This window comes from Artibeus jamaicensis, unplaced genomic scaffold (assembly GCF_021234435.1).
Source record: "Artibeus jamaicensis isolate MK-2021 breed Jamaican fruit bat unplaced genomic scaffold, CSHL_Jam_final contig_473, whole genome shotgun sequence".
Taxonomy (NCBI): Eukaryota; Metazoa; Chordata; class Mammalia; order Chiroptera; family Phyllostomidae; genus Artibeus; species Artibeus jamaicensis.
Genome location: NW_026521851.1, coordinates 2,340,625 through 2,361,198, shown reverse-complemented (window position 1 = coordinate 2,361,198; position 20,574 = coordinate 2,340,625). Strand labels below are relative to the sequence as shown.

The window sequence follows — 20,574 nt, the reverse complement described above, 5'->3', positions numbered from 1 at the left end:
TGCCTCTGAGTCAGTCAAAGCATCTTACACATTTCAGTCCCTCATGAAAGGTGGCTAGAAATGCACAAGGAAGGAAACCAAATAAATTAAGAGAGAATGAACGAGCGAACAAGAAACAGGCTCCCCTGTTTTGTTGGAGTGTTTTAAAGGTCTGCTCAACGAGAGGGCGTTTTCAGTTCCAGACAATCCATGTCTGTGCCTGGGCCTGCCTGGGACCCAGGCCAACACAGTGACAGAGCAACCAGGCAGGTCTCCAGAGCTTGCTCAGTCAAGCACAGCACAGAGGAAAAAGTGTGGGTTCAGAAGGCAGATCAGCAACGGAATCCTACCACCTTCCAAGTTATCACCCCAAACTGTTTCTTCAGGTGGAAGTAGGGTAGCAGCACATTCATTACGGAGCAGGGTCAGGACTCGGAGCTGCACTGGGTCCCTCTCAGAACAGTGTTTGGGTCTCACTTACCCAAACACGTGGGACCCATTTACCAGTCATCACTGTCACTCATCATTATACTGGACACAATCAAGAGCTTCTAAGTGCCTGTCTCATTCTGTAGCCAAGTAAATGCAAACGGCCCTTTGGCCCCCACTTGCCACCTGGAGCCTTTCTCCACTCCACGGTCCACGCACCTGGGTGAGGCTCGGACAGCCAGTCAATATGGAAACTGTTTTTTCTAGCTTGACTCAAGGTTAAGTATCTTCTCTCCTGTGAAATAACGAAGTTATTTAATCAGAGATGCTTAGGTTTTCAGCTGCTACTACATAAGTATGTCCAAGAAAGCTAGTCCGTAAGTTTTGCAAGAGAATTCTTTTATTAACAAAAATTCATATCCTGAAATACTCTTCCTTTTCCATCCAATATGGCTTCACATCAGTACCAGAACATCAGACAATAAAGATTCAATAAATACCTACTAAATATTTTAATTAATTAATTTATTTATATATGTATGTATCTATTTATTTTTAGAGAGAGGGGAAGGGAGGGAGAAACAGGGAGAGACACATCGATGTGCAAGAGCTCCATCGATAGGTTGCCTCTCACACACCCGCGAAGGGGACCTGGCCCACAGCCGAGGCGTGTGCCCTGACTGGGAATAGAAACCCACGACCCTTTGGTTCGCAGGCCAGCACTCAATCCACTGCGCCACACCAGCCAGGGCTGCCTACCATATATCGATCCATAAACATGAGGTGGACCTGCAGCCTGACCGGCAATGTCTCCGGCCTGTACTTTCAGAACATGCACTGAGAGTTAACTGGCCACAGCCCAGAGGACTTTCAGGCAGAACTAAGGACTAAGCAACTGTCACCTGTGGGCAAACCCAAGGAGAGGGAGAGCCAACCAGTGCCAGGGGCTGGCCAACCCTCAGAAACACCTGTTTTCTTCATGCTGCTTGTTATGAAGATTCTCACCAGCCCAGCCAACCCCTAAAATGCACCCCTGCACAAAGCCCGGTAGGAAGACAACCAGGAAGAAACACCCCAGTGACTTCTAAGGAGTAATTATGCCTGCTGCCCGCGGGTCCTTGAGGCCCACTGAGAGGGGGACAGGAAACGCTGCCCTGCGCAGTCAGTGCCGGGCAGTCAGGGAGAGAGGCTTTCAACAGCCCTAACGCCTTCCTTCTCCCCACTAGTTCCCCACGAACAAGGGTGTGCAGCGCCGTCTGCACACACTGCTTCAGTTCCCATTTCCCTGCTGGCTATGAGCTCATGTTTTATTCATTCCCGGAACTCGGGCATCTAGCGTGGCACCTAACACCTCCCGCATACTATCCAATGCTTGTCTGCGGGAATAGAAAAATTTTAACACAACCAAAATTGTTGGACACTCAGGCACGGAAGAACTCTGATTTGAACTAGAAAATAGGACTTCTCTAAAAGGTTCCTAAACCTTTGCCCTTCTCAAAACAGTGCAGTCACATTAAAAACTGCAGGATCCTTTTATTACCCAAACAAGCCACAATCTGGTTTTGTTACGTACCTTGAGAGACTCATAGTGGTCCTGTCTAATATCTTCGTACTCCTCTGTGATCTCCTCGAAGTACTCCTCCTTCTGATTCTCATCTAATAGTTGAGAACACTGAAAATGCAAGGTCATAGTCAGCAAGAGCCAGAGAGCAGCAAAAGAAGCTGAGACGTGCAACACCGCTTGATTCTCGTGACACCTTCTTCAGGAAGTTTTCCTGTGGTGACACCATTTCCTCCCCCTTCACCTGCCTGGCAGTGCAATAAATAGTTAACTCGCTAGGAGGTTTAAATCTTATACCTTCCAATATAACAAACAAACACCACCACCACTACAAACTGGCCCCTGGAACATCCTGTCTGATAAGAGTGTCAGCTGGCCTGACCTGGAGCCTTGGTCCCCACCAGGCACATTATGCTAACAATGTGATGCCCGGGGGAACGTGGCTCACGCTACATCCGCCCGACCCTGGAGGGCAGGCCCAGGTCACTGATCCCGGTACAGGCTTGGACAACACGGCTCAGGGGAGCCCCCTGGTTGGCAGTGCCCTGTGCGTGCTGCTGCGCACCACTAACGGCAGAGTTACGCACTGTCCTTACGACCCCATGGGGAGGGGATACCTGGAAGCTCCTGCCTGGTCTTCCCTGGATTCTACTCTTTGCATGTTTTATCTTTACTGATTCTAATCTGTGTTCTTTCACAGTAACAAACCAGGACCATGAGTATAATAGTGTTTTGAGTTCTGTGAGTCCTTCTAGCAAGTCACGGAAAGTGAGGGTGGTCTTGGGGACTCACAGAACACACTAGTTGGGCAGTCCTCCTAGTGTTTCAAAGACGCTCTGTGCGTCTCTCCATCCCTGTGCTTACCACAGGCATGGTACCTGCCTGTGTACCCCCTTCCCTTCGTAGAGGACAAACGAAGGTGGACTGCGTGTCCTTCTCTGCAGCTTAGTGCCTGGCGTGTGCTAGGTGCATCCTCCTAAATGTTTGCAGAAGGAATGAGGCTGATCTTCATAGTCGATCATGAGCTTCCGCTGAAATAAGAATGGAAACCTATCATCTGACAAATGTGAGGCTGCTCGGTAAATTGTGAAGCTGGGATCAGCTGAATACTCTTCACGCTGATGATTATCAAGTTGACAGAATGGCTATCACCAAAACTCAAAGTAAATTTACACACGCACGAAAAGAAATTACTGCTACTGATCACCTCAGTTCAAAAACCACGGCACCACCCCATCTCTGGATCCTCCAGTGGGATTTCCTAACACACTAAAAAGTGGACGATTCAACAGCATCACTGAAATTGAGGAAGTGGGACTGGATGATGGCTGGAGTGACTACCAGCTTTGAATGTCCAGAATGCTACATGAACTTTCTATGTATCTCTAATAGCAACCCAGCTGCACTGAGTTAATATAAAACTGTATTGTTTTCTGAAGGAACATACCATAATCAGAAAGGGCCTTGGTGGCAAGCCTAAAAATGGGCTTCCAAATGGTATTCCCAGCACCGAGCACTTGCTCGCCTTACACGAACCCCACTTCAGTGAAGTCCTCGTCCCAGCAGAGCTCAATGACAGTAAGAACGGGGTTTCTGCTCCCAAGCTCCCCCACATATGCAGGCATTCTGCCAGATTTTAAACTCTGAGAAAGCCAAACCCTAACATCCAAAGAACTTGACAGTACCGGACACAGGTACACTGTGCGGAAGCACCTACTGCTAGTCTGGGGGCACCCCCACGCCTCTGCAGAGCCCCTGTTCCCGGAGCACAGTGACAAGCCCCACCCTGCCCAGGCTGACTTGCCCATGGAAACAAGTTCATGGCCAGTTATATGGGTTACCCTACATGGTCCCTCCACCATAAAATCAGTCCATCGTGTGTTTTCATGTCAGCCACTAGGACAATGCATAGTTTTTCTTTTTCCTTTTTTACTTTTACTTTTTATGGCAATAGCAGCACAATAAGGAAATCTATTGAACATATATTTTACAATTTATTAAGAGCTAAATATTGGCACCTTGTTTTTATTTTTAAAAAAAGGAAAAAAGGGGGCACAACGTCTAAATACCCAACTATCACATATGCCCCGTTTTGGAATCTCTCAAGGGCACAAGACAGTTCCTCAGAGCGCGGGCCCGTGCCACGCTCACCGCACTTGATCTGAACCGGCTGCCGCCCTAAATAGCTCAACCACTGACTCCTGAAACTGTCACTAGCAGTTACTCAAATGACTTCTCATCAGACTTATATGTGAGTAATTTCAAAAGGTGGCAGTCCCAGCCTGGCCAGTGTCCCTCAGTTGGTTGGAGCATTGTTGAACCAAAGGGTTATGGGTTCAATCCCGGGTCAGGGCACATGCCTGGGTTGCGGGTTTGATCCCAGGTCGGGGTATGAATGGTGGGTGATTTATATTTCTGTCTCTCCCTCCCTCTCTCTCTAAAAGCAATGCAAAGATGGCCTCAGGTGAGGGGGAGAAAAGGGGCCATTCCTTGCAGTTCAGAAGAGCAGACTGACTACTGTGGGGCCCGGCTGGCCCAAACAGTGAAGAGAACAGACACGGTGCGCCGGCCTCTGCCGGCTCTCGGGGCGGCCACGCCACTAGCCCTTCAAGGTGGTGGAGGAGTCTGTCCTCAAAACGGAATCAAGGGGCCACTTCCTTCCCAGCTAAAGGCCCTCCCCCGATGCAGGGGTAGTGGTACCACTGTACTTAAATAGGTCCAAAAGCCTGGCCTGCAAATGGAAAATGTGCAGTCATTCATTAGCACTTGAAAATGATATAAGCCTTAAAAAGAGGCCCAGTGTATACTCAACCATGGATCTGATATAAGCTCCTTACAATCCAAAAACAAAATACAAAAAGTTGTTTTGAAGTTGAAGTATAGAAATATGGTTTATTTACATGCTATCTATAACTACATCAATGGCAAATTAAAAAGCTGCAATTGTATAACTCCAGACTGACTTAAAAGAACATCATTAAATAGTATTAATGGGAGCAAGTTTCACGTGGCCTAGAGCCAGACCAGCTGCATCAAATCCCTGATGGATGTGAGACCTCAAGGAGTCACAAACCTCTTCATCCCATTTCCTCATCTCTAAAATGAGGATAATGAAGGTGTCTACCTCATAAGGAGTCAGTGAGGAACCCAGGTACAGCATTTAGCATAGAATCTGGCACACTCTAACTTTTTTAAAAAATATTTTATTGATTATGCCATTACAGTTGCCCCATTCCCCGCCCTTCATTCCCCTCCACCGTGCACACCCCTCCCCCACCATTCCCCCCTTTAGTTTATGTCCATGTGTCTCAAGTTCTTTAGCTTTTATATTTCCATACTATTCTTGCCCTCCCCCCATCTATTTTCTACCTACTATCTGTTACTTATTCTCTGTATCTTCTCTCCCCTTCTCCTTCTCCCACTCCCCTGTTGCTAACCCTCCATGTGATCTTCATTTCTATGGTTCTGCTCCTGATCTAGCTGTCCTCTTAGTTTGCTTTTGTTTTAGGTGTGGTTCTTAATAACTGTGAGTTTAATGTCCTTTCACTGTTCATCTTTTTTATCTTCTTTTTCTTAGATATGTCCCTTTCACATTTCATATAATAAGGGCTTGGTGATGATGAACTCCTTGAACTTGACCTTATCTGAGAAGCACTTTATCTGCCCTTCCATTCTAAATGAAAGCTTTGCTGGACAGAGCAATCCTGGATGTAGGTCTTTGGATTTCATGACTTGGAATACCTCTTTCCAGCCCCTTCTTGCCTGTAAGGTCTCTTTTGAGAAATCTGCTGACAGTCTGATGGGAACTCCTTTGTAGGTGACTGTCCCCTTATCTCTTGCTGCTTCTAAGAGTCTCTCCTTCATTTTAATCTTGGCTAATGTAATGATGATGTGCCTTGGTGTGTTCCTTCTTGGGTCCAACTTCTTTGGGACTCTCTGAGCTTCCTGGATTTCCTGGAAGTCTATTTCCTCTGCCAGATTGGGGAAGTTCTCCTTTATTTATTTATGTATTTATTTATTTATTTATTTATGTATTTATTTATTTATTTATTTTTAATATCAATGTGTGGTTGCCTCTCCTGTGTCCCCCACTGGGAACCAGCCTGAAACCCAAGCATGTGCCCTGACTGGGAATCAAACCGTGACCCTTTGCTTCACAGGCCCGTGCTCAATCCACTGAGCTACACCAGCCAGGGCGAAAGTTCTCCTTTATTATTTGTTCGAATAAGTTTTCCACTGGTGGCTATTCCTTTCCCCCTTCTGGTACCCCTATAATTCGGATGTTGGAATGTTAAAAGATGTCCTGGAGGTTCCTAAGCCTCTCCTCCATTTTTTGAATTCTTGTTTCTTCATTCTTTTCTGTTTGGTCATTTTTTTCTTCCTTCTGGTCCACTCCCTTGATCTGAGTCCATTTCCTTTCCATCACTATTGGTTGCCTGTGCATTTCCCTTCATTTCACTTAGTTTAGCCATCATTTGTTCCTCTAATTTGTGACTAAATTCAACCAATTCTGTGAGTATCCTGATCGCCAGTGTTCTGGACTGTGCATCTGATAGGTTGGCTATCTCTTGGTTGCTTAGAAGTATTGGCTCTGGGGCTTTGAGCTGTTCTTCTTCTTGAGCCATGAAGTTTTTGGTCTGTTCACGCCTGTTATGTATGAGAGGTGGAGCCTCAGGTGTTCACCAGGTAGGGGCCACCCAGGTTGCTGGGTTGTGACGCTACATGGGGGCGGTGTCAGAAAGAGGCAATGGTGCTTGTTCCTCTCTCTCTCTCTCTCTGCTGCTTCCTGCAAACAAATTGGGCCCTTCTGGTGCTGGTTCCGGGACGTGTGGGCTTGTGTACCCTCCAGGACCCTGTGGGTCTCTCCAACAAACTCTGTGAGCCTGAGAGCCTCTTCTAGCACCTTGACCCCAGAAAGTTTTTCCAATTGGTGCTTTTAGGCTTTAATTCCCGGCACTGGGGCCCTGGTTTGCGTGGTCTGTCTCATTGCTCACTCCTTCGACTGGTTTATCTGAGTGTGAATGTGTGACCGGGGTCAGCCAGCTGCCTTGCGCCCTCACTGGGTCCACTGTTGCTACCCCACTCCTGGGGTCTGCCAACCGCCGCCTGCATGCCTGGGTTGGTCTGGCTACTTTTTCCTGTGCCACCCCGCTTTGCCAGACGCTGACTCCACCCCTCTTACTGGTCTGTATGAATGGCTCGTTGTTGTCAGACTTCCACACAGCGCAATTTTCTGTTTCGGTTGCATTTTTGTTACTAAAACTTTGTTGTCTTTAAACTTGGTTGTGCGAGAAGGCACAGTGTTTCCACCTATGCCTCCATCTTGGCTGGAAGACCACACTGTAAGTTTTTAATAATCTCAGCAATTCTAATGTAACTTTCATACACATCAAGTCACAGGTCTGAAAGAACCTGTTTTCCTCTGGAAAACAGCTCAGGAAACACGGTCGCCCTCGTCTGGGCTGTGGGCTCACATGGCACCAGCCCCTCGGTACTCCCCTCCCCTGCAAACTGGGCACGCTGGACTAGACGAGTGGTCTGGGAAGGGCGCTCCTTCGATGAGAACTGGGAGCGGGACACAGGTGGAAGGGCAGCTCTCGACTGTGCCACTCTGCGTTCCAGATGAGACAGGCCCTGAGAACAAGGCTCCTGTGGCTAAAACTTGGAGACTGCTGGACACAGGGTCATCCAGCTACCTCCTCGCTATCCTATCCTGTCATTCAGTGGAAAGAGTAACAGCTGCAGTGAGAGAGGGCATTGGGCTTCATGGATGGAGAAAAGGAAGGAAAAACACTGAGCTAAACTGCTGACTGCACTCACTGAGAAAAAAACCTATCATTCTGGATTTTGAATATCAAGTGAATTTTTTTTTTTTTTTTTTTAGTTTTTAAAAGTTTTATTTGAGAAGAAAGGGAGGGAGAAAGACAGGGAGAGGAGTATTGATGTGGGAGAGAAACATCGACTGGATGCCTTCTGCCATCTGCTGGCACCCTGAGGCCGCGGAGCACAGAGCCCACAATCCAGACATGTGCCCTCATTGGGAATCGAACCGGCGACCTTTTGGTTTGTAGGGCAATGCCTGACCAACTGAGCCACACTGGCCAGGGCAGGTGAATGTTTTTCTGTCTTAGGTAGGGTCATCCGGCCCATTCCAGGTTCAATGTTTTCTTTTAAATCTAGAAACAGGACTTTGAAAAAATTCTGCATTCCTCTAGCTCCAGCAAGGAGTTAGGAAAGCACACGTCCGTGTCTGCACGCATTTCTCAGTGGCTGAGAGCACGCTCTCTGGGTTGACATCCAGCTCCGAGGTGCCTTGGTCCTGCCTTCCTGTGCCTCAGACCAGCACTCCTGGTGCCTGTTCAGTCAGGGGCCTATGAAAGCCCCCGGCACACTCAGTGACCCCCTTCCAGCGATGTACACAATGGCAGGGACACCATCAGGAGCCATAGGCTATTTTTCACACTTTTAGTGGAACTGGACAAAAATAAATAGACATTGGGCGACACCCCTGACCTGCAGTGCTCTCTACCCTCCCTCCCTTCCCAACATCCTGAGCAAGGCGAGCCCCGCACTCACCACCACCACGCTCTTGGACGCGTCCAGGACGTGGATCACAGGCGCACTGTACTTCGGGGCGATTTTAACTGCTGTGTGGGTCCTGCAAACAGAGATCGGAAGGAAAACTCATCCACCAGTGCTGTCAGCTCCCACCCAGCCTTGCTCAGAACTGTCAGAGCTGCCGTTCCCACAGCACTTTCCGGAGAAACAGTCAAGGCTCTTCCACGTATTGAACTTCAAATTTTCCTTGTAAATGAAGAATGACTTTCTCCCACCCTGAGATGGGGGAAGACAGGGATCCACTGGCCCAGGCTATAAAGAAGTCTGTGACGAGTGAGAAAGACTCTGCCCTCAGCCCTCTGCAGTGGGGGACAAGTCTGCGACCTCGTCAATCGGCAGCCTGTCTGAACCAAGGCAGCCAACCAGCCCAGGCAATGACACTTTGATGTCATAAAGATCAAGCTGAGTTTCTTCCTCCTAATAGGCTGGGGTACCAGCCAGGACTCCTGCGGAAGCAGACACTAGGCAGGACGTACTCTCAGCTGCTGAACACTGTTCCTGGGAGACACCACCACACCCTGGCTCAACCCTACCTTGGTGTGTGTGTGTGTGTGTGTGTGTGCATTTATTTCATCAGTATTTAATTGTATCACTTTTTTTAAACTTTCTTTTTCTGTTGTTCGAGAACAGTTGTTTGCATTTGCCCCCTACACTCCCCCCACCCCACCCACCCCCACCTCCCGCCTTCGATCCCACCCCCCTTCGTTTGGGTCCATGTGTCCTTTATAGGTGTTCCTGAAAACTCTTCTTCTCCCCCCATTATCCCCTCCCACCTCCCCTCTGGTTACTGTGTATTTGCTCTTAATTTCAATGTCTCTGGTTATATTAAGGAACCTCAGGCCCCAAGTAAATCCAACACCGAATACCACAGAGAGGCGAAAGCAACAAAAATATTTCATAACAACATTGGCTTAGCCCCAAACCCCTACTGCTGAACCTGAAAATGTTAGTACTGGCAAGGAGACACCCTTTAATCCTTAAAATTACCTAATTGAGCAAAGTGTAAAACAAAACGCCCTGATTACTGAATATTTATAGCAACAGCAAAGATTCTATACCTATTTCATTTACGACACAACACAGTAAAGTGAGAGTTGGCAGCGCATTACCCGCCCTCCCAGCATTACACCAGGGCCCTGAACCCCCCCAGGGGCTGGCGGCCATGGCCCCCGCCGGTGGGCAGCGCTCGCCACTGCTCCTCCTCCTCCCTTCTGCTCTACGGCGGCAGCACTCCACCCCCAAGGAAGACATTCCGGATTGATCCCCTTAAGTGAAATGTTTTTTCATTTGTGATGATGTCCAGAAGATGCTAGTATGTGAGAAAAAAACAAAGACGCAGGACAATAGGTTTAATACAATTCTATTTTTTTAAAAACAAACACTACCACCCTCACCAGCCCCAACCAACGAACCTCACAGGTGTTTCTGAATAGTGAGAAAGAACACCGAGAGACACACATCGCAGCGCCAGCACTGGTTATGCGGAGGGGAGGGGGACTGAGGGTGGGCAGGGAGAGCTCAAATTTTACTTTCATTCCTCTGGATTGTTGGACATGTCCTGATAAAGGTGGGTCCCTGAGGTCATTTTAAAAACCAAGAGGAAGTTAAAAATGCAGTACATGTGAAAGTTTTTTGTAGGCTTCTCAGGGAGGGCTCTAGAAATTCCTTTAAAATGAGGGTAACAAGGCTGCTCCCAGGCCTCTTTCTTTCTAAGCACATCTTGGTACATGAATAGGAAGCAAAGGACTAGCGCCATAGCCACGAGAACTGAGCCGTGAGGGGTAAGTTCAGGCCTGAGGCAGTTACTGCAAGAGATGGGGGAGCTGGGTGGCAGGGCGGCAGGCGCCAGACCACGGCCCTGGAGGCAGACCACCTCCCTGCCTCCCGAGGACCTGTTTTGTGCCCACTGTGTGTGTGCTCGGGGCCCGAAGACTTGAAGGTTTCTCGTGTATTCCACGAAGGGGCAGATTTTCAAAGAGTAGGGAAAGTAGCTGCTTCCAGTTTCAAAACAGAGCACAGGTCAGACTCTGCTTGCTTCCTCTTCTTCAGACGGTCAGCTCCTGAACACACAAATAGAACTTGGTAGAGATTTTGCAGGAAGTTCCTCCAGGGAACACTGTTTTAGGCCTGACTGATGTACTTAGGTGGTATTTGTCTTAAAGAGAACCAGTACAACTTCAAGATTTTAAATGAACACAGTTAATATTTACTAAGCATCCCAGGGTTGTCAGTGCAGTCCTGGCCATTCTGATGGTCCTCTGGGCACGGGCACCGAGAAGCACCTGACGGGCTCCACCGCTGAAGTAAGAACATAAGTCAGAAGCGAAGTGCCACTTTCCAGCGTAAAACTGACAGAGCTAGATGAGCACAGGCACGGAATCTGAGCTCGCTCAGCCAGTGAGAGTGCTCTTGGTTTCCTAATCAAATAATAAGGCATCGATGCCACTTTCCTCTCGGCTCTCATTGATGCAGGCTTGTCCAGCTGGGCAAGGACTTCTTTCTGAAGTCTGAAAAACTACAGAACACTGGACTCTCTCTTCCCCTTCCTACTCACCAAGAGCAAAGGGCTAGACGCTGAGTCCGAGTCCCAAATCCAGCTCTGCTAAGTCACTCGTCAACACTTCTGGTTTAAGTTATCATCCCCCATACCTGCCACGTGGGCATGACAGTGTTAACCTTGAAAAACCATCTCTAAAACTCTGAAAAAGAACAGGAACGCCAAACATTTATTTCAGGTCGTATCCTATCCCAGAATTAATTTAACGTTTTGCATAAATGCTACATGACCAAAATTTCAAACACGGCGAGGAAAATGAGAGAAAGGGGAAATTAAGATGCAATCAGGAGTAAAATCAGCATATAAAATCCATTCCATGAAATCCAGAACATAGGCCTGCATGCTAAGCTTCCCACAGTCAACTCAAAGAGGAAAATCACATTAAATCTGTAAGTCAGCACCTTACTTCTTGACAATTAAAAAAAAAATCAGAAAATTACCTCTAGCTTTGAGCAACATGACGTCCTGTTGAATTCTTTATTATTCATAAAAAATAAAATAAATAAAAAGGACATTTTACAGCTATTGGCTTTAAAACAGTTAAAAGCCGAGCACTAACTGCCAGACTCATGCCCCTGAGAAGCGGTGTGGCTGCCTGGACCAGATTTCCAGCAAAGTCATTTCTGGTCTGTGCCACCAAAACCGCCTGCCTCACACGCAGGAGAACATTCAGCTTTCCATTTTCTCACAGCTCCAGATTAAAAGGGGACGCTCTGAGCATATTTCCGCCACAAGTCTGTATAACCTCTTGACCCCTCCAGGGACCTGTCCAATGGCCAGGCTTCAGCCTCCTTTCCGGTGTCTCAGGGAGACGAGTCTAATTCTGTGATGCTACCGCAGGCCACCAGGGGCCGGAAAAGCCTCAGTGTCACAGTGGTGTCACAGCCCCTCCGGGGTCTGCTCTCATGACAACCTGGACATCCTGAGCCGCCGGCCATCTGCTCAAGTGCAATTAGCAGAGGACAGATCTGGAGTGCTGCCGAGCCCGCAGCAGGCCTGCAGGAGGTAGTAACAAGGCTCCCAGAGGGCATCGGGCCTTCCAGCCCGGGGCTCCAGCACAGCTGCCCTGCCGGCGGGTGGGCTTCCACACGGTGCAAAAGGCTCCGACCGCCAAGGAGAAGATTAAATCAGACTTCATAAACATTAAGAGTTTTTGTTATCCAAAAATACCCCTAAGACAGCAACAGGCAAGCCATATTGGAAGACTCTATTTGTAAAATGTATTTGTTATAAAGAGCTGTATATAATACTAACAAAGAGCGCGTGCAAATCAATAAGAAGAAAAAAGGCAAACTAAGCAATTTTAAAAGACTTAAAAAGCACATCCAAATGGTCAAAAAAAGTGGTCAAAGACATTAAAAAGTGTTCAATATCACCAGTCAGCAGAGAAATACAAATGAAAACCATGTCAAGATATCACACACACACCCAAACGGGTAAAACAGAACGTGATGAGGAACGGCGGCCTATCTCGGGACTGCTGGGGGGAGCTGTTGGCACATGCACTTCGGGAAACTGCCTGGCAAGACCTAATGCGAGGACCATAGGTGTGCCTCACCACCCGGCAAGCCGGCTTCAGGGCAGACGTTCAGGCGCAGCGGCATGCTGTGTAATAGTCCCAAACTGTAAACGCCAAGAAGTGTCCACCGACAACGGCATGGATAAGAAAGAAGATGTAGTATATTATATGATGGACCATTAAACCGCAACAGGAAAAACAACTGTTGTAACAACAAGTGTGGGCCCCCAGCACACACAGAGGGTGCATGTGGCCGGAGACAAGGCTGGGATGCAGGCAAACCCAGCCAATGGTGACAGATACAGAACAGTGGTTACTGCCCCTGGAAAGGAGCCCTGTGAAGTTCTTGTTGCTTCTGAATGTTTTTTTAAAAACCTCTTTAATCCGGTGACTCTCACTTGTAAGAGATGTAAAAGAATGGACTATTTGGAAATGTTCTACTATGCACAAGATATGTGGTTTCCTGATCTTGAACTTCTGAGGTGCTGTCCTGCCATACAAAATGGTTCTTATTTTGGAAGAAATCAGCATCACATTTACATAACTCAATGCATTTCATTACAGTTGCTCATTTATTTATTCTATTTTATAACTGTGATTTTAAAAGGGCATTCTGACAGTGGTCTGCAGGTTCTCTTGCCATTCTCTTTACTAAGCTAATAAACATTCACCCCACAATCGTCAGTTACCCAAGACCACGCCCACTGAAACCTCCATCATCGGTGGTCAGGCACATCCCTGGAAACCTATCTGCCACATTTCCTCCTGGGGAAGTCCCTCGTGGAAAACCAAACCCTGTACTCTGCTGTGAGCAACAGCCACACTACTGAGTCCCCAAGTATGAAAAGCAGCTACTGGACCAATCACATGTAACACTCTGACTCATGAAAACGATCCCTTCAGATCATGAATGTTCATCCGGCAAGACCACGGAGTCCGGTTTTTGGTCCAACACTGATCTAGATGAGACTGTGAGGGCATTTTTAGATGTGATTTGCATTAAAACCAGTGGACCCTGAGCGAAGCAGACGACCTTCCACAACGTGGGCAGGCTTCATCAGTCAAAGACTGTACAAGAAACAGTGGAGGTGCCCCGGGGAAGGACGCCTGCCTCCCAACAGCACCGCCTCGCCAGCTCCAGCCAGGCCTCCAGCTGCTGCCTTCCCTGAGGAGTCCACACTCAGCAGCTCCCACAGTCACGAGCCAGTTCCTAAAATCAGTCCTCTCAGTCTCCCTGCATGTGTGTGCACTGCAGCCACTCCATGTCTGGAGAACCTGGCTGACATACAGGTTTCTAGTACAGAAGGAACTTGGCAGTGCCTCTGGCCACCCTTTCCTGCATGCCTGTGAGACTGTCAAGTTCAACGCTCCACTGGGCATTATTCCCTGACAGAGTTAACGTGTGCAGCATAATGAAAGTGGCATGAAAAGTCTAAACCACGTAATAATTAACACATTTCTTACCAAATATCATTATGATCATGACCCCAGGAAAAATCTGACAAACTGAATAATGATCACGTGACTAAATTTGAACTCTTTCCTCTTTAAGTTGTTTAAGCCAAAGCTCCCCCCTTTTAAAAACATCCCAAAGTGAGCCTTTGGTTCCTTCTCACTGTCTGTATGCACTACCACAGGTTGGCTTTTCATCAAGGGAACCTGTAATTATTCCACCAGACGCCTGCTTCAGGACCAAGAGTGGCTAAAGTTCATGCCAGGTCTTTGTGCCAAAACACAGCTCCTCTGCTTAGTCTGATTTTGACAGAAGCTTTCACTACAAGTCGCAGGAACTGAATGGCAGGTGAGAGGACCGAGGAAAGGGCTCTTGCGGCGGGACCAGGAAGGCTTCCTAGGGCGCGCTCCAAAGGCACTCTCCCTTGCCCAGGTGAAGGCCGGAGAGTGCACATGCTTCTGTGCAAGCAGCCAAGGCACTGAAAGGTGTAAGGAACAGCAACGCCGGTCCTGCCACTGTCCGCAGGGGCACTTGGCAGCGTCCTAACCGCCACCCCCGAGAATGTGAAGTGAGGCACAAAGCTTGTGAGTGTAACTTACCGAGAAGTGGTTGCCCCTCCAATCAGCAACGGGATCTTTATACCCAATCTCTCCATTTCTTTGGCAACAAATATCATTTCATCCAGGGAAGGAGTGATGAGTCCTGACAGGCCAATGATGTCTATTATTTAAAAAGGAAAAAAGGGACAAATTAGGAGGATGACAGAAAAGGACAAAAACTGTGAAGAGTCATTTAAAAAACTTTTGTAACAAAGACAAGACATAATATGAATCCCCAATTTCTAATTCTAAGAAATCTTTTCTGACTGGGGGTTTCAATGTATTGCTTGCTTTTGGCAGTAAAGATGATCTGCACCTTAAGGTTGCAATAGTGTACATGCCACAGTTTGGGTAAGCCATGCAGTAGAATAAGTATCTAGGCATGATGGCCAGCACTGGAACACGTCACAGCGTGTCAAGAAACATAAACACGATGCACAGAGGAAAAACCCGCACGACCCTGTTCTCCTGTGAGAAAGCTGTCTCCATCCCCTCCCGCAGAGTGGGACAGCAGTTCCACGTCCCATTCACCTCTTCAACCTCCCGAGGAAGGACCCTGCAGCGGCCAGCCCCCACCAGAGCTGGCACTCCTGCCCGCCTGTCCTGCCAGGCCCCACGGACGGGCGTTGCGGAGCTGCCCGGAGACCAGGCGCGCAGTACCTGCTTTGTGGTCAAGAGCCGCCTTCAGTATCTTCTCGCAGGGAGTCATGACTCCCAAGTCGATGACTCTGAGGTACAGAAACGGGGCATGAGAAGACTGAAGAGAAAGCATTAGAGACACACACGAACATTGTATTCAGCCATCAAATAGTGCTCTGACGTAAACTGGAATCGCCCTGAAATGCTCACTGAACAGATAACTACAAATACGTTGATCATTTACTGAGTACCTAACCAAACACCAGGCACAGTGCTGAGCTTTTATAAGCAGCTTTATTGATATATAATTCACATAGCATAAAATTCATCCACTTAAAGTATATAGTTCAATAGCTTTTGGCCTATCAAAAATATGTAATGTGTAGTTTGCCCTGTTAACCATTTTTAAGTATTCAATTTAGTGGCAAATCCTGAACCCACTGGCCCTGGGAACTCTGGTTGAGGGAAGGGACCTGGCGCCTAGGGAGGAAAGTGTGGGTCACACCCAGTGCACCTCCCATGTGCTGCCACCCCGCCCACCACCCCTCTGGCTGTCCCTCCCCTCCCTTCCTGCCGCCCCACCTACATCTCCACCGCCCTTGGTGTCCCCTCTTCACTCTGAGCTCAATACCCTGCGCCTGTTTGCTGGAGGCCTTTTCTTACATACAGTCTTGTATTTTGCCACTTGAGATATTAAGAAGAATAAAAATAAATGTTATAGAAAAATGTTAATTTTATAATGTTTCTGAAGTGCTTATTTATAACAGAGCTGTAAATATAAACATTTAATTTGAGCTTCTAATCCAGAAAAAAATGTAAGCTTCATTAAACACTTCTACAAAAACATCCTACTATTTAAGGATACATAGGACTTAAAAATAAATATTACGGTGAAGTCCCTTTTACTCTGCAGAAGAAATGTGGTTTCCAGGGGATGGAGAGGGGAAATGGGGAGATGCTGGCCAAGGGTCACAGATTTCCAGTCAGAAGATGGGTAAGTTCTGGAGATGTGACACACAGCACCGTGAATACGGTTAACGATGCTGTGGTACATGCTTGAAAGAGTTAAAGCAGTGAATCTTAAGTGTTCGTACCACAGAAAGAAACAGAAATTATGTGGCATAATTATGTGGCAGAAACGGAGGTGTCAGCTACCGCTGTGGTGGTAATCAATTGCAGTGTATAGGTGTCTCAAATCAACTGCAGTGTATAGGTGTCTCATTGTGTAAGTTGAGGTATACAGGGTTGTATACCTCAACTTACACAATGTACGTCGATTATATCTCAACGACACTGGGAAACTATGCTATGTGCTTTTTATGTACACACACACAGACACACAGACACTCACATATATCAAGTTGAAAGCCTCTGAGTGAGGTGTGGAGGGGAGGCAGACCAGTGTGCCCTTGACTTAGACACAGTCACTCTCCTCACTCAGCTGAACACTGTAACATGATGATACAGTTTAAAAGTATTTCATTCTTGGCTACATATTGCTTATTTTTTTATACATACTAGGCAGTTATTTTAAGAACCACTGGTTAAAATATAAATATGCCTCACTATTTGTATCACCAAATCCATAGTTTTTAAAGTACTAGATGTATGGTATCTAATTTTAAATTTCCTGTTGCTATATAGTACTTTTTCTTATAGAATTAAATAGTGTGTATTATCTGTTAAGTGGGAAAGTCCACATTTATCTTTATATAATTATTATTAAAGTATATCTAAAATCTACTTTCATGTAATCAAGTATTTGATCAATAATATTTAAAAATATTCTAGCCCTGGCCATGTGGCTCAGCTGGTTGGAACACTGTCCTGTGCACTGAAGCATTGCCGGTTCGATCCCCAGTAAGGCCACATACCTAGGTTGTGGGTTCAATCTCCAGCTGGGGCAAGTATGAGAGGCAACTGATTGATGTTTCTCTCTCTCTCTCCCTCCTCTCTCTCTCTCTCTCTCTCTCACTCTCTCTCTCTCTCTCAAATCAATAAACATATCCTTGGGTGTGGATTTTGAAAGATTCTAAATTATTTCTTAAGAAGAATTTAACTAGACTATTAATATTAGAAATTACATTTAAAGTTGTTTAATGTTATAAATTAAATACATATTGGAAAGTAAACTGACATAGCACAGAGTCTCGGTGCCCTGAGTATGGCCTGCACTTGCTAACTGTGTGTGACCATGAAGAAATCACTGAACTTCACTGAGCCTCGGTATTATCAACTGTTGAATGACAAATACAGTAATTGAGGGAGGCAGAGCAGAATCAAAATCACTAGTTTTTTTAAAAGGATAAAAGGAAAAGAAAAAAATCAGGAGAAGATAAAAATTAATTCTATAAAAGCACCATAGTTCTGATTGATGTTGCTGGGTTGGGCGTCATCCCACAGAGCGAAAGGTCGTAGGTTGGATTCACTTTCAGGGCACATGCCTGGGTTGTGGTTCGGTCCCCAGTTGGGGGCCTGTACAAGAGGCAACTAATTGATGTTTCTGTCTGACATCAGTGTTTCTCCCCCTTCCTCCTTCCCTTCCCCCCCTCTAAAGCTAACTAAATAAATATATAAAAATCTTAAAAACAAAAACGCCATACAGCCCTGGCAGGTGTGGCTCAGCTGGTTGGAGCATCATTTCAAACCAAAAAGTATGGGTTGGATTCTAGGTCAGGGCACATGCCTAGGTTGCCAGTTCAGTTGGTGGTCTGGGTGCACGCAGTCCCTGGTCTGGGAATGTACAATACCCAGTCCGGGCACACAGGAGATAACCAATTGATGCTTCTCTTCTGCATCCATGTGTGTCTCTCTCTCACCCTTCCTCTCTCTTTAAAAGCATTTTTTTTAAATGTGCTCAATACAGGATTAAAGGGGAAAAAAAGGCCCTATATGAATTGTGAAGTGGCAAACAAATGTTGGTAGTAATAGACTGTAGGTCTATACATCCTTAGATCTATTCGAATTCTCAAACTGTACTGTATTGCAAACAACCATATAAACAGGGCAGGAGATGCCAGCACAAAGGAGCTGCCTTGCACAACTCAGGCCTCGAACTTCTGGAAAGTAAAAATGGCTAAATACGTCTGGCCTGGGCCTAAGCACCCTTGTTTCCAAGAGAACTATTTGCAAGTATACCAGAGAGCACATACTGTGACTGCGGAACTGATGAGTCCTGCACTACACACTGAAAACCCTGTTCAGAGTAACACCACTACGTTATCCGCACCAACAGAAATGCCTTCCCTCTGTGGACGTCATCGTTCCCCTTACCCTTCTAATAAACACCCGTTGCCTTTGTCTCCTAATCAGAATATCATGTGGCCTTCTGCCTGAATCAGTGCTTCCCAAAAAGTTATTCTTTTAATCTCAATAAATGTTTGATGCTTCTCACTCAGAAAGGCCTTTATATTTTTAGGTTAATAGCATCATAGTCTCTATTGTATCATCCCCATGAAAAATGTGTTTTCTGTCCAGACAGCACTATCACTGTTAGTCCTCTTTACATTTTTCCTCCCACAAAGAAAAACTCTTTTTATCATTTCATGCAATTCACTTGCATCAGTGACAAAGAACAGGAACAAGAAAGGTGAATGAATTAGGACTTGGTACTGGATGGTTGACTAGGCTCACTCACCAGCTGGGTGATCCACCCAAGTGGCAGAAGCAGGTTTCACTACCTAAGGCACATCTCTGGAGCAAATTTCCACTAGCTGACACTCAAAATCAAACTCACCAATGCCAAGGGTCTACTGTTACAAGACACAAGACCCAAAAGGGTGTTTGACCTGACAGAAAAGTCTGCACATCCACTTATGTTTTGTAAAAGGAATCACTGAAATTTCATCAGCTGATGTTCCCCTAATTAGACTTACTAGCAGAGACAAGCAGACCTGCAGTGCACAAGTCAGAGGAGCTGGCTGTGCGGGAGGAAGCCCCAGGGAGGGAGTGGGCTTTCACAGGGGCTGCTGCTCTGGAGAAACGCCACGGCTCTCCCAAGTCTCTGAAAACATCATTACTGGAGGGAAAACATTCCTAGTAGGATCCTCTCAGCTACTTATCCATTTTTCAGAATAAAAATTGATAAACACAGACCAATGGGATCTCAAGAATGCTTTATGAACTGTACCTACAAGTCACCTTTTCAACAGTTCTTATCCCATTCACAGTTGGATATGTACCTGGCCATTCAGCCTGATAAACAGTAATCTCCTTGCATGGAATAAAGTCAACCAAACCAGTACAATGCGTGGCACACAGCAGATGATCTACACACACTTTTAACTAGCTGAACCAAATTCTAACTAATAGTGATAAATCAAAACCAACAGCACTGAATTTGAAAAGATCACATAAAGCAGAAATGTCTTACAGGTTTTAGGATGCAAAAACTTTATCCAAGTATTTATTCTATAGGCAAAACCTTATTACAACAACCCCAATTGTCTCTCCAATGCATTTATCTTTCTAAAAAATAATAAATACATTCCGAGGAACAGTCCTCATTCATCTTCAGGACGGGGAGGGAATGCTACATCCTGACGGTGAGTAGGCAGGCAAGCACGGGTACTTGTGAGGATGGAGCGGAAAGGCACCATCCTGAGCTGGCTCCCTGACCCCCAGGCTTCCTGGGAGCTTCTTAGTTGCACTTAATCAGCCTTGAACGCACAGAGGGAGAGACACGCGGACAGTAGAGAGGGGGCTTTACGGATGACTGTCACCTGAGAGAGAACTCTGAGGGGCACAGCTGCAGCAGCAGTGCGACTCTCTTCTCTGCAGAGAAAAGAGCACATTACATGGACCAGAGAAGACATGAGGTAGTTACATTAGGCTTTGACTATAAAGAATATGTTAAAACTGGAGCAAAACGTACACTTACTAAAAGGTCATCACCACTCACAAGGACATAACCTTGTGCTCCATATTTATTCGCTATGATGAGGTATGTCAGAAATGGATTTTACTTGTATACATTCTAAAACCAAGCTTCATCATTACCAAGGAGCATGTGTGGTCCTATTTAGGCAAAGAAAAAAGAAAATTGTCTGGTCAAAGCCTTCTTATAAAACTCCCCTCAGCCAATATCCTAAGTCTTGGCTCTGAAGTATGGCAGTTCATTGAGAACGAGCAAATACGCTGCACGCCTCTGGCCATGGGTCGGAGCCCAGTGTTCTGGTTACTAGAGTCTCTGGCTCAAGGTCAATTCTCAAGAAGCCTCTT

The 20,574-nt window shown here is 46.5% G+C and overlaps 1 protein-coding gene across 3 annotated transcripts in view; it reads right to left on the bottom strand.

Annotated features, from left to right (window-relative positions):
* The window catches only part of MTR (5-methyltetrahydrofolate-homocysteine methyltransferase), a 97,799-nt gene that overhangs the window by 10,328 nt on the left and 66,897 nt on the right, over positions 1–20,574 (bottom strand). For all 3 annotated transcript variants that reach the window (XM_053667883.1, XM_053667884.1, XM_053667885.1), the window contains exons 23-27: positions 15,376–15,443; positions 14,716–14,836; positions 8,546–8,627; positions 1,982–2,080; positions 628–703 (exon numbers count right to left, since the gene is read on the bottom strand). In XM_053667883.1, coding sequence (XP_053523858.1) covers positions 628–703; positions 1,982–2,080; positions 8,546–8,627; positions 14,716–14,836; positions 15,376–15,443 — 446 coding nt within the window. The remainder of the gene's footprint in view (positions 1–627; positions 704–1,981; positions 2,081–8,545; positions 8,628–14,715; positions 14,837–15,375; positions 15,444–20,574) is intronic.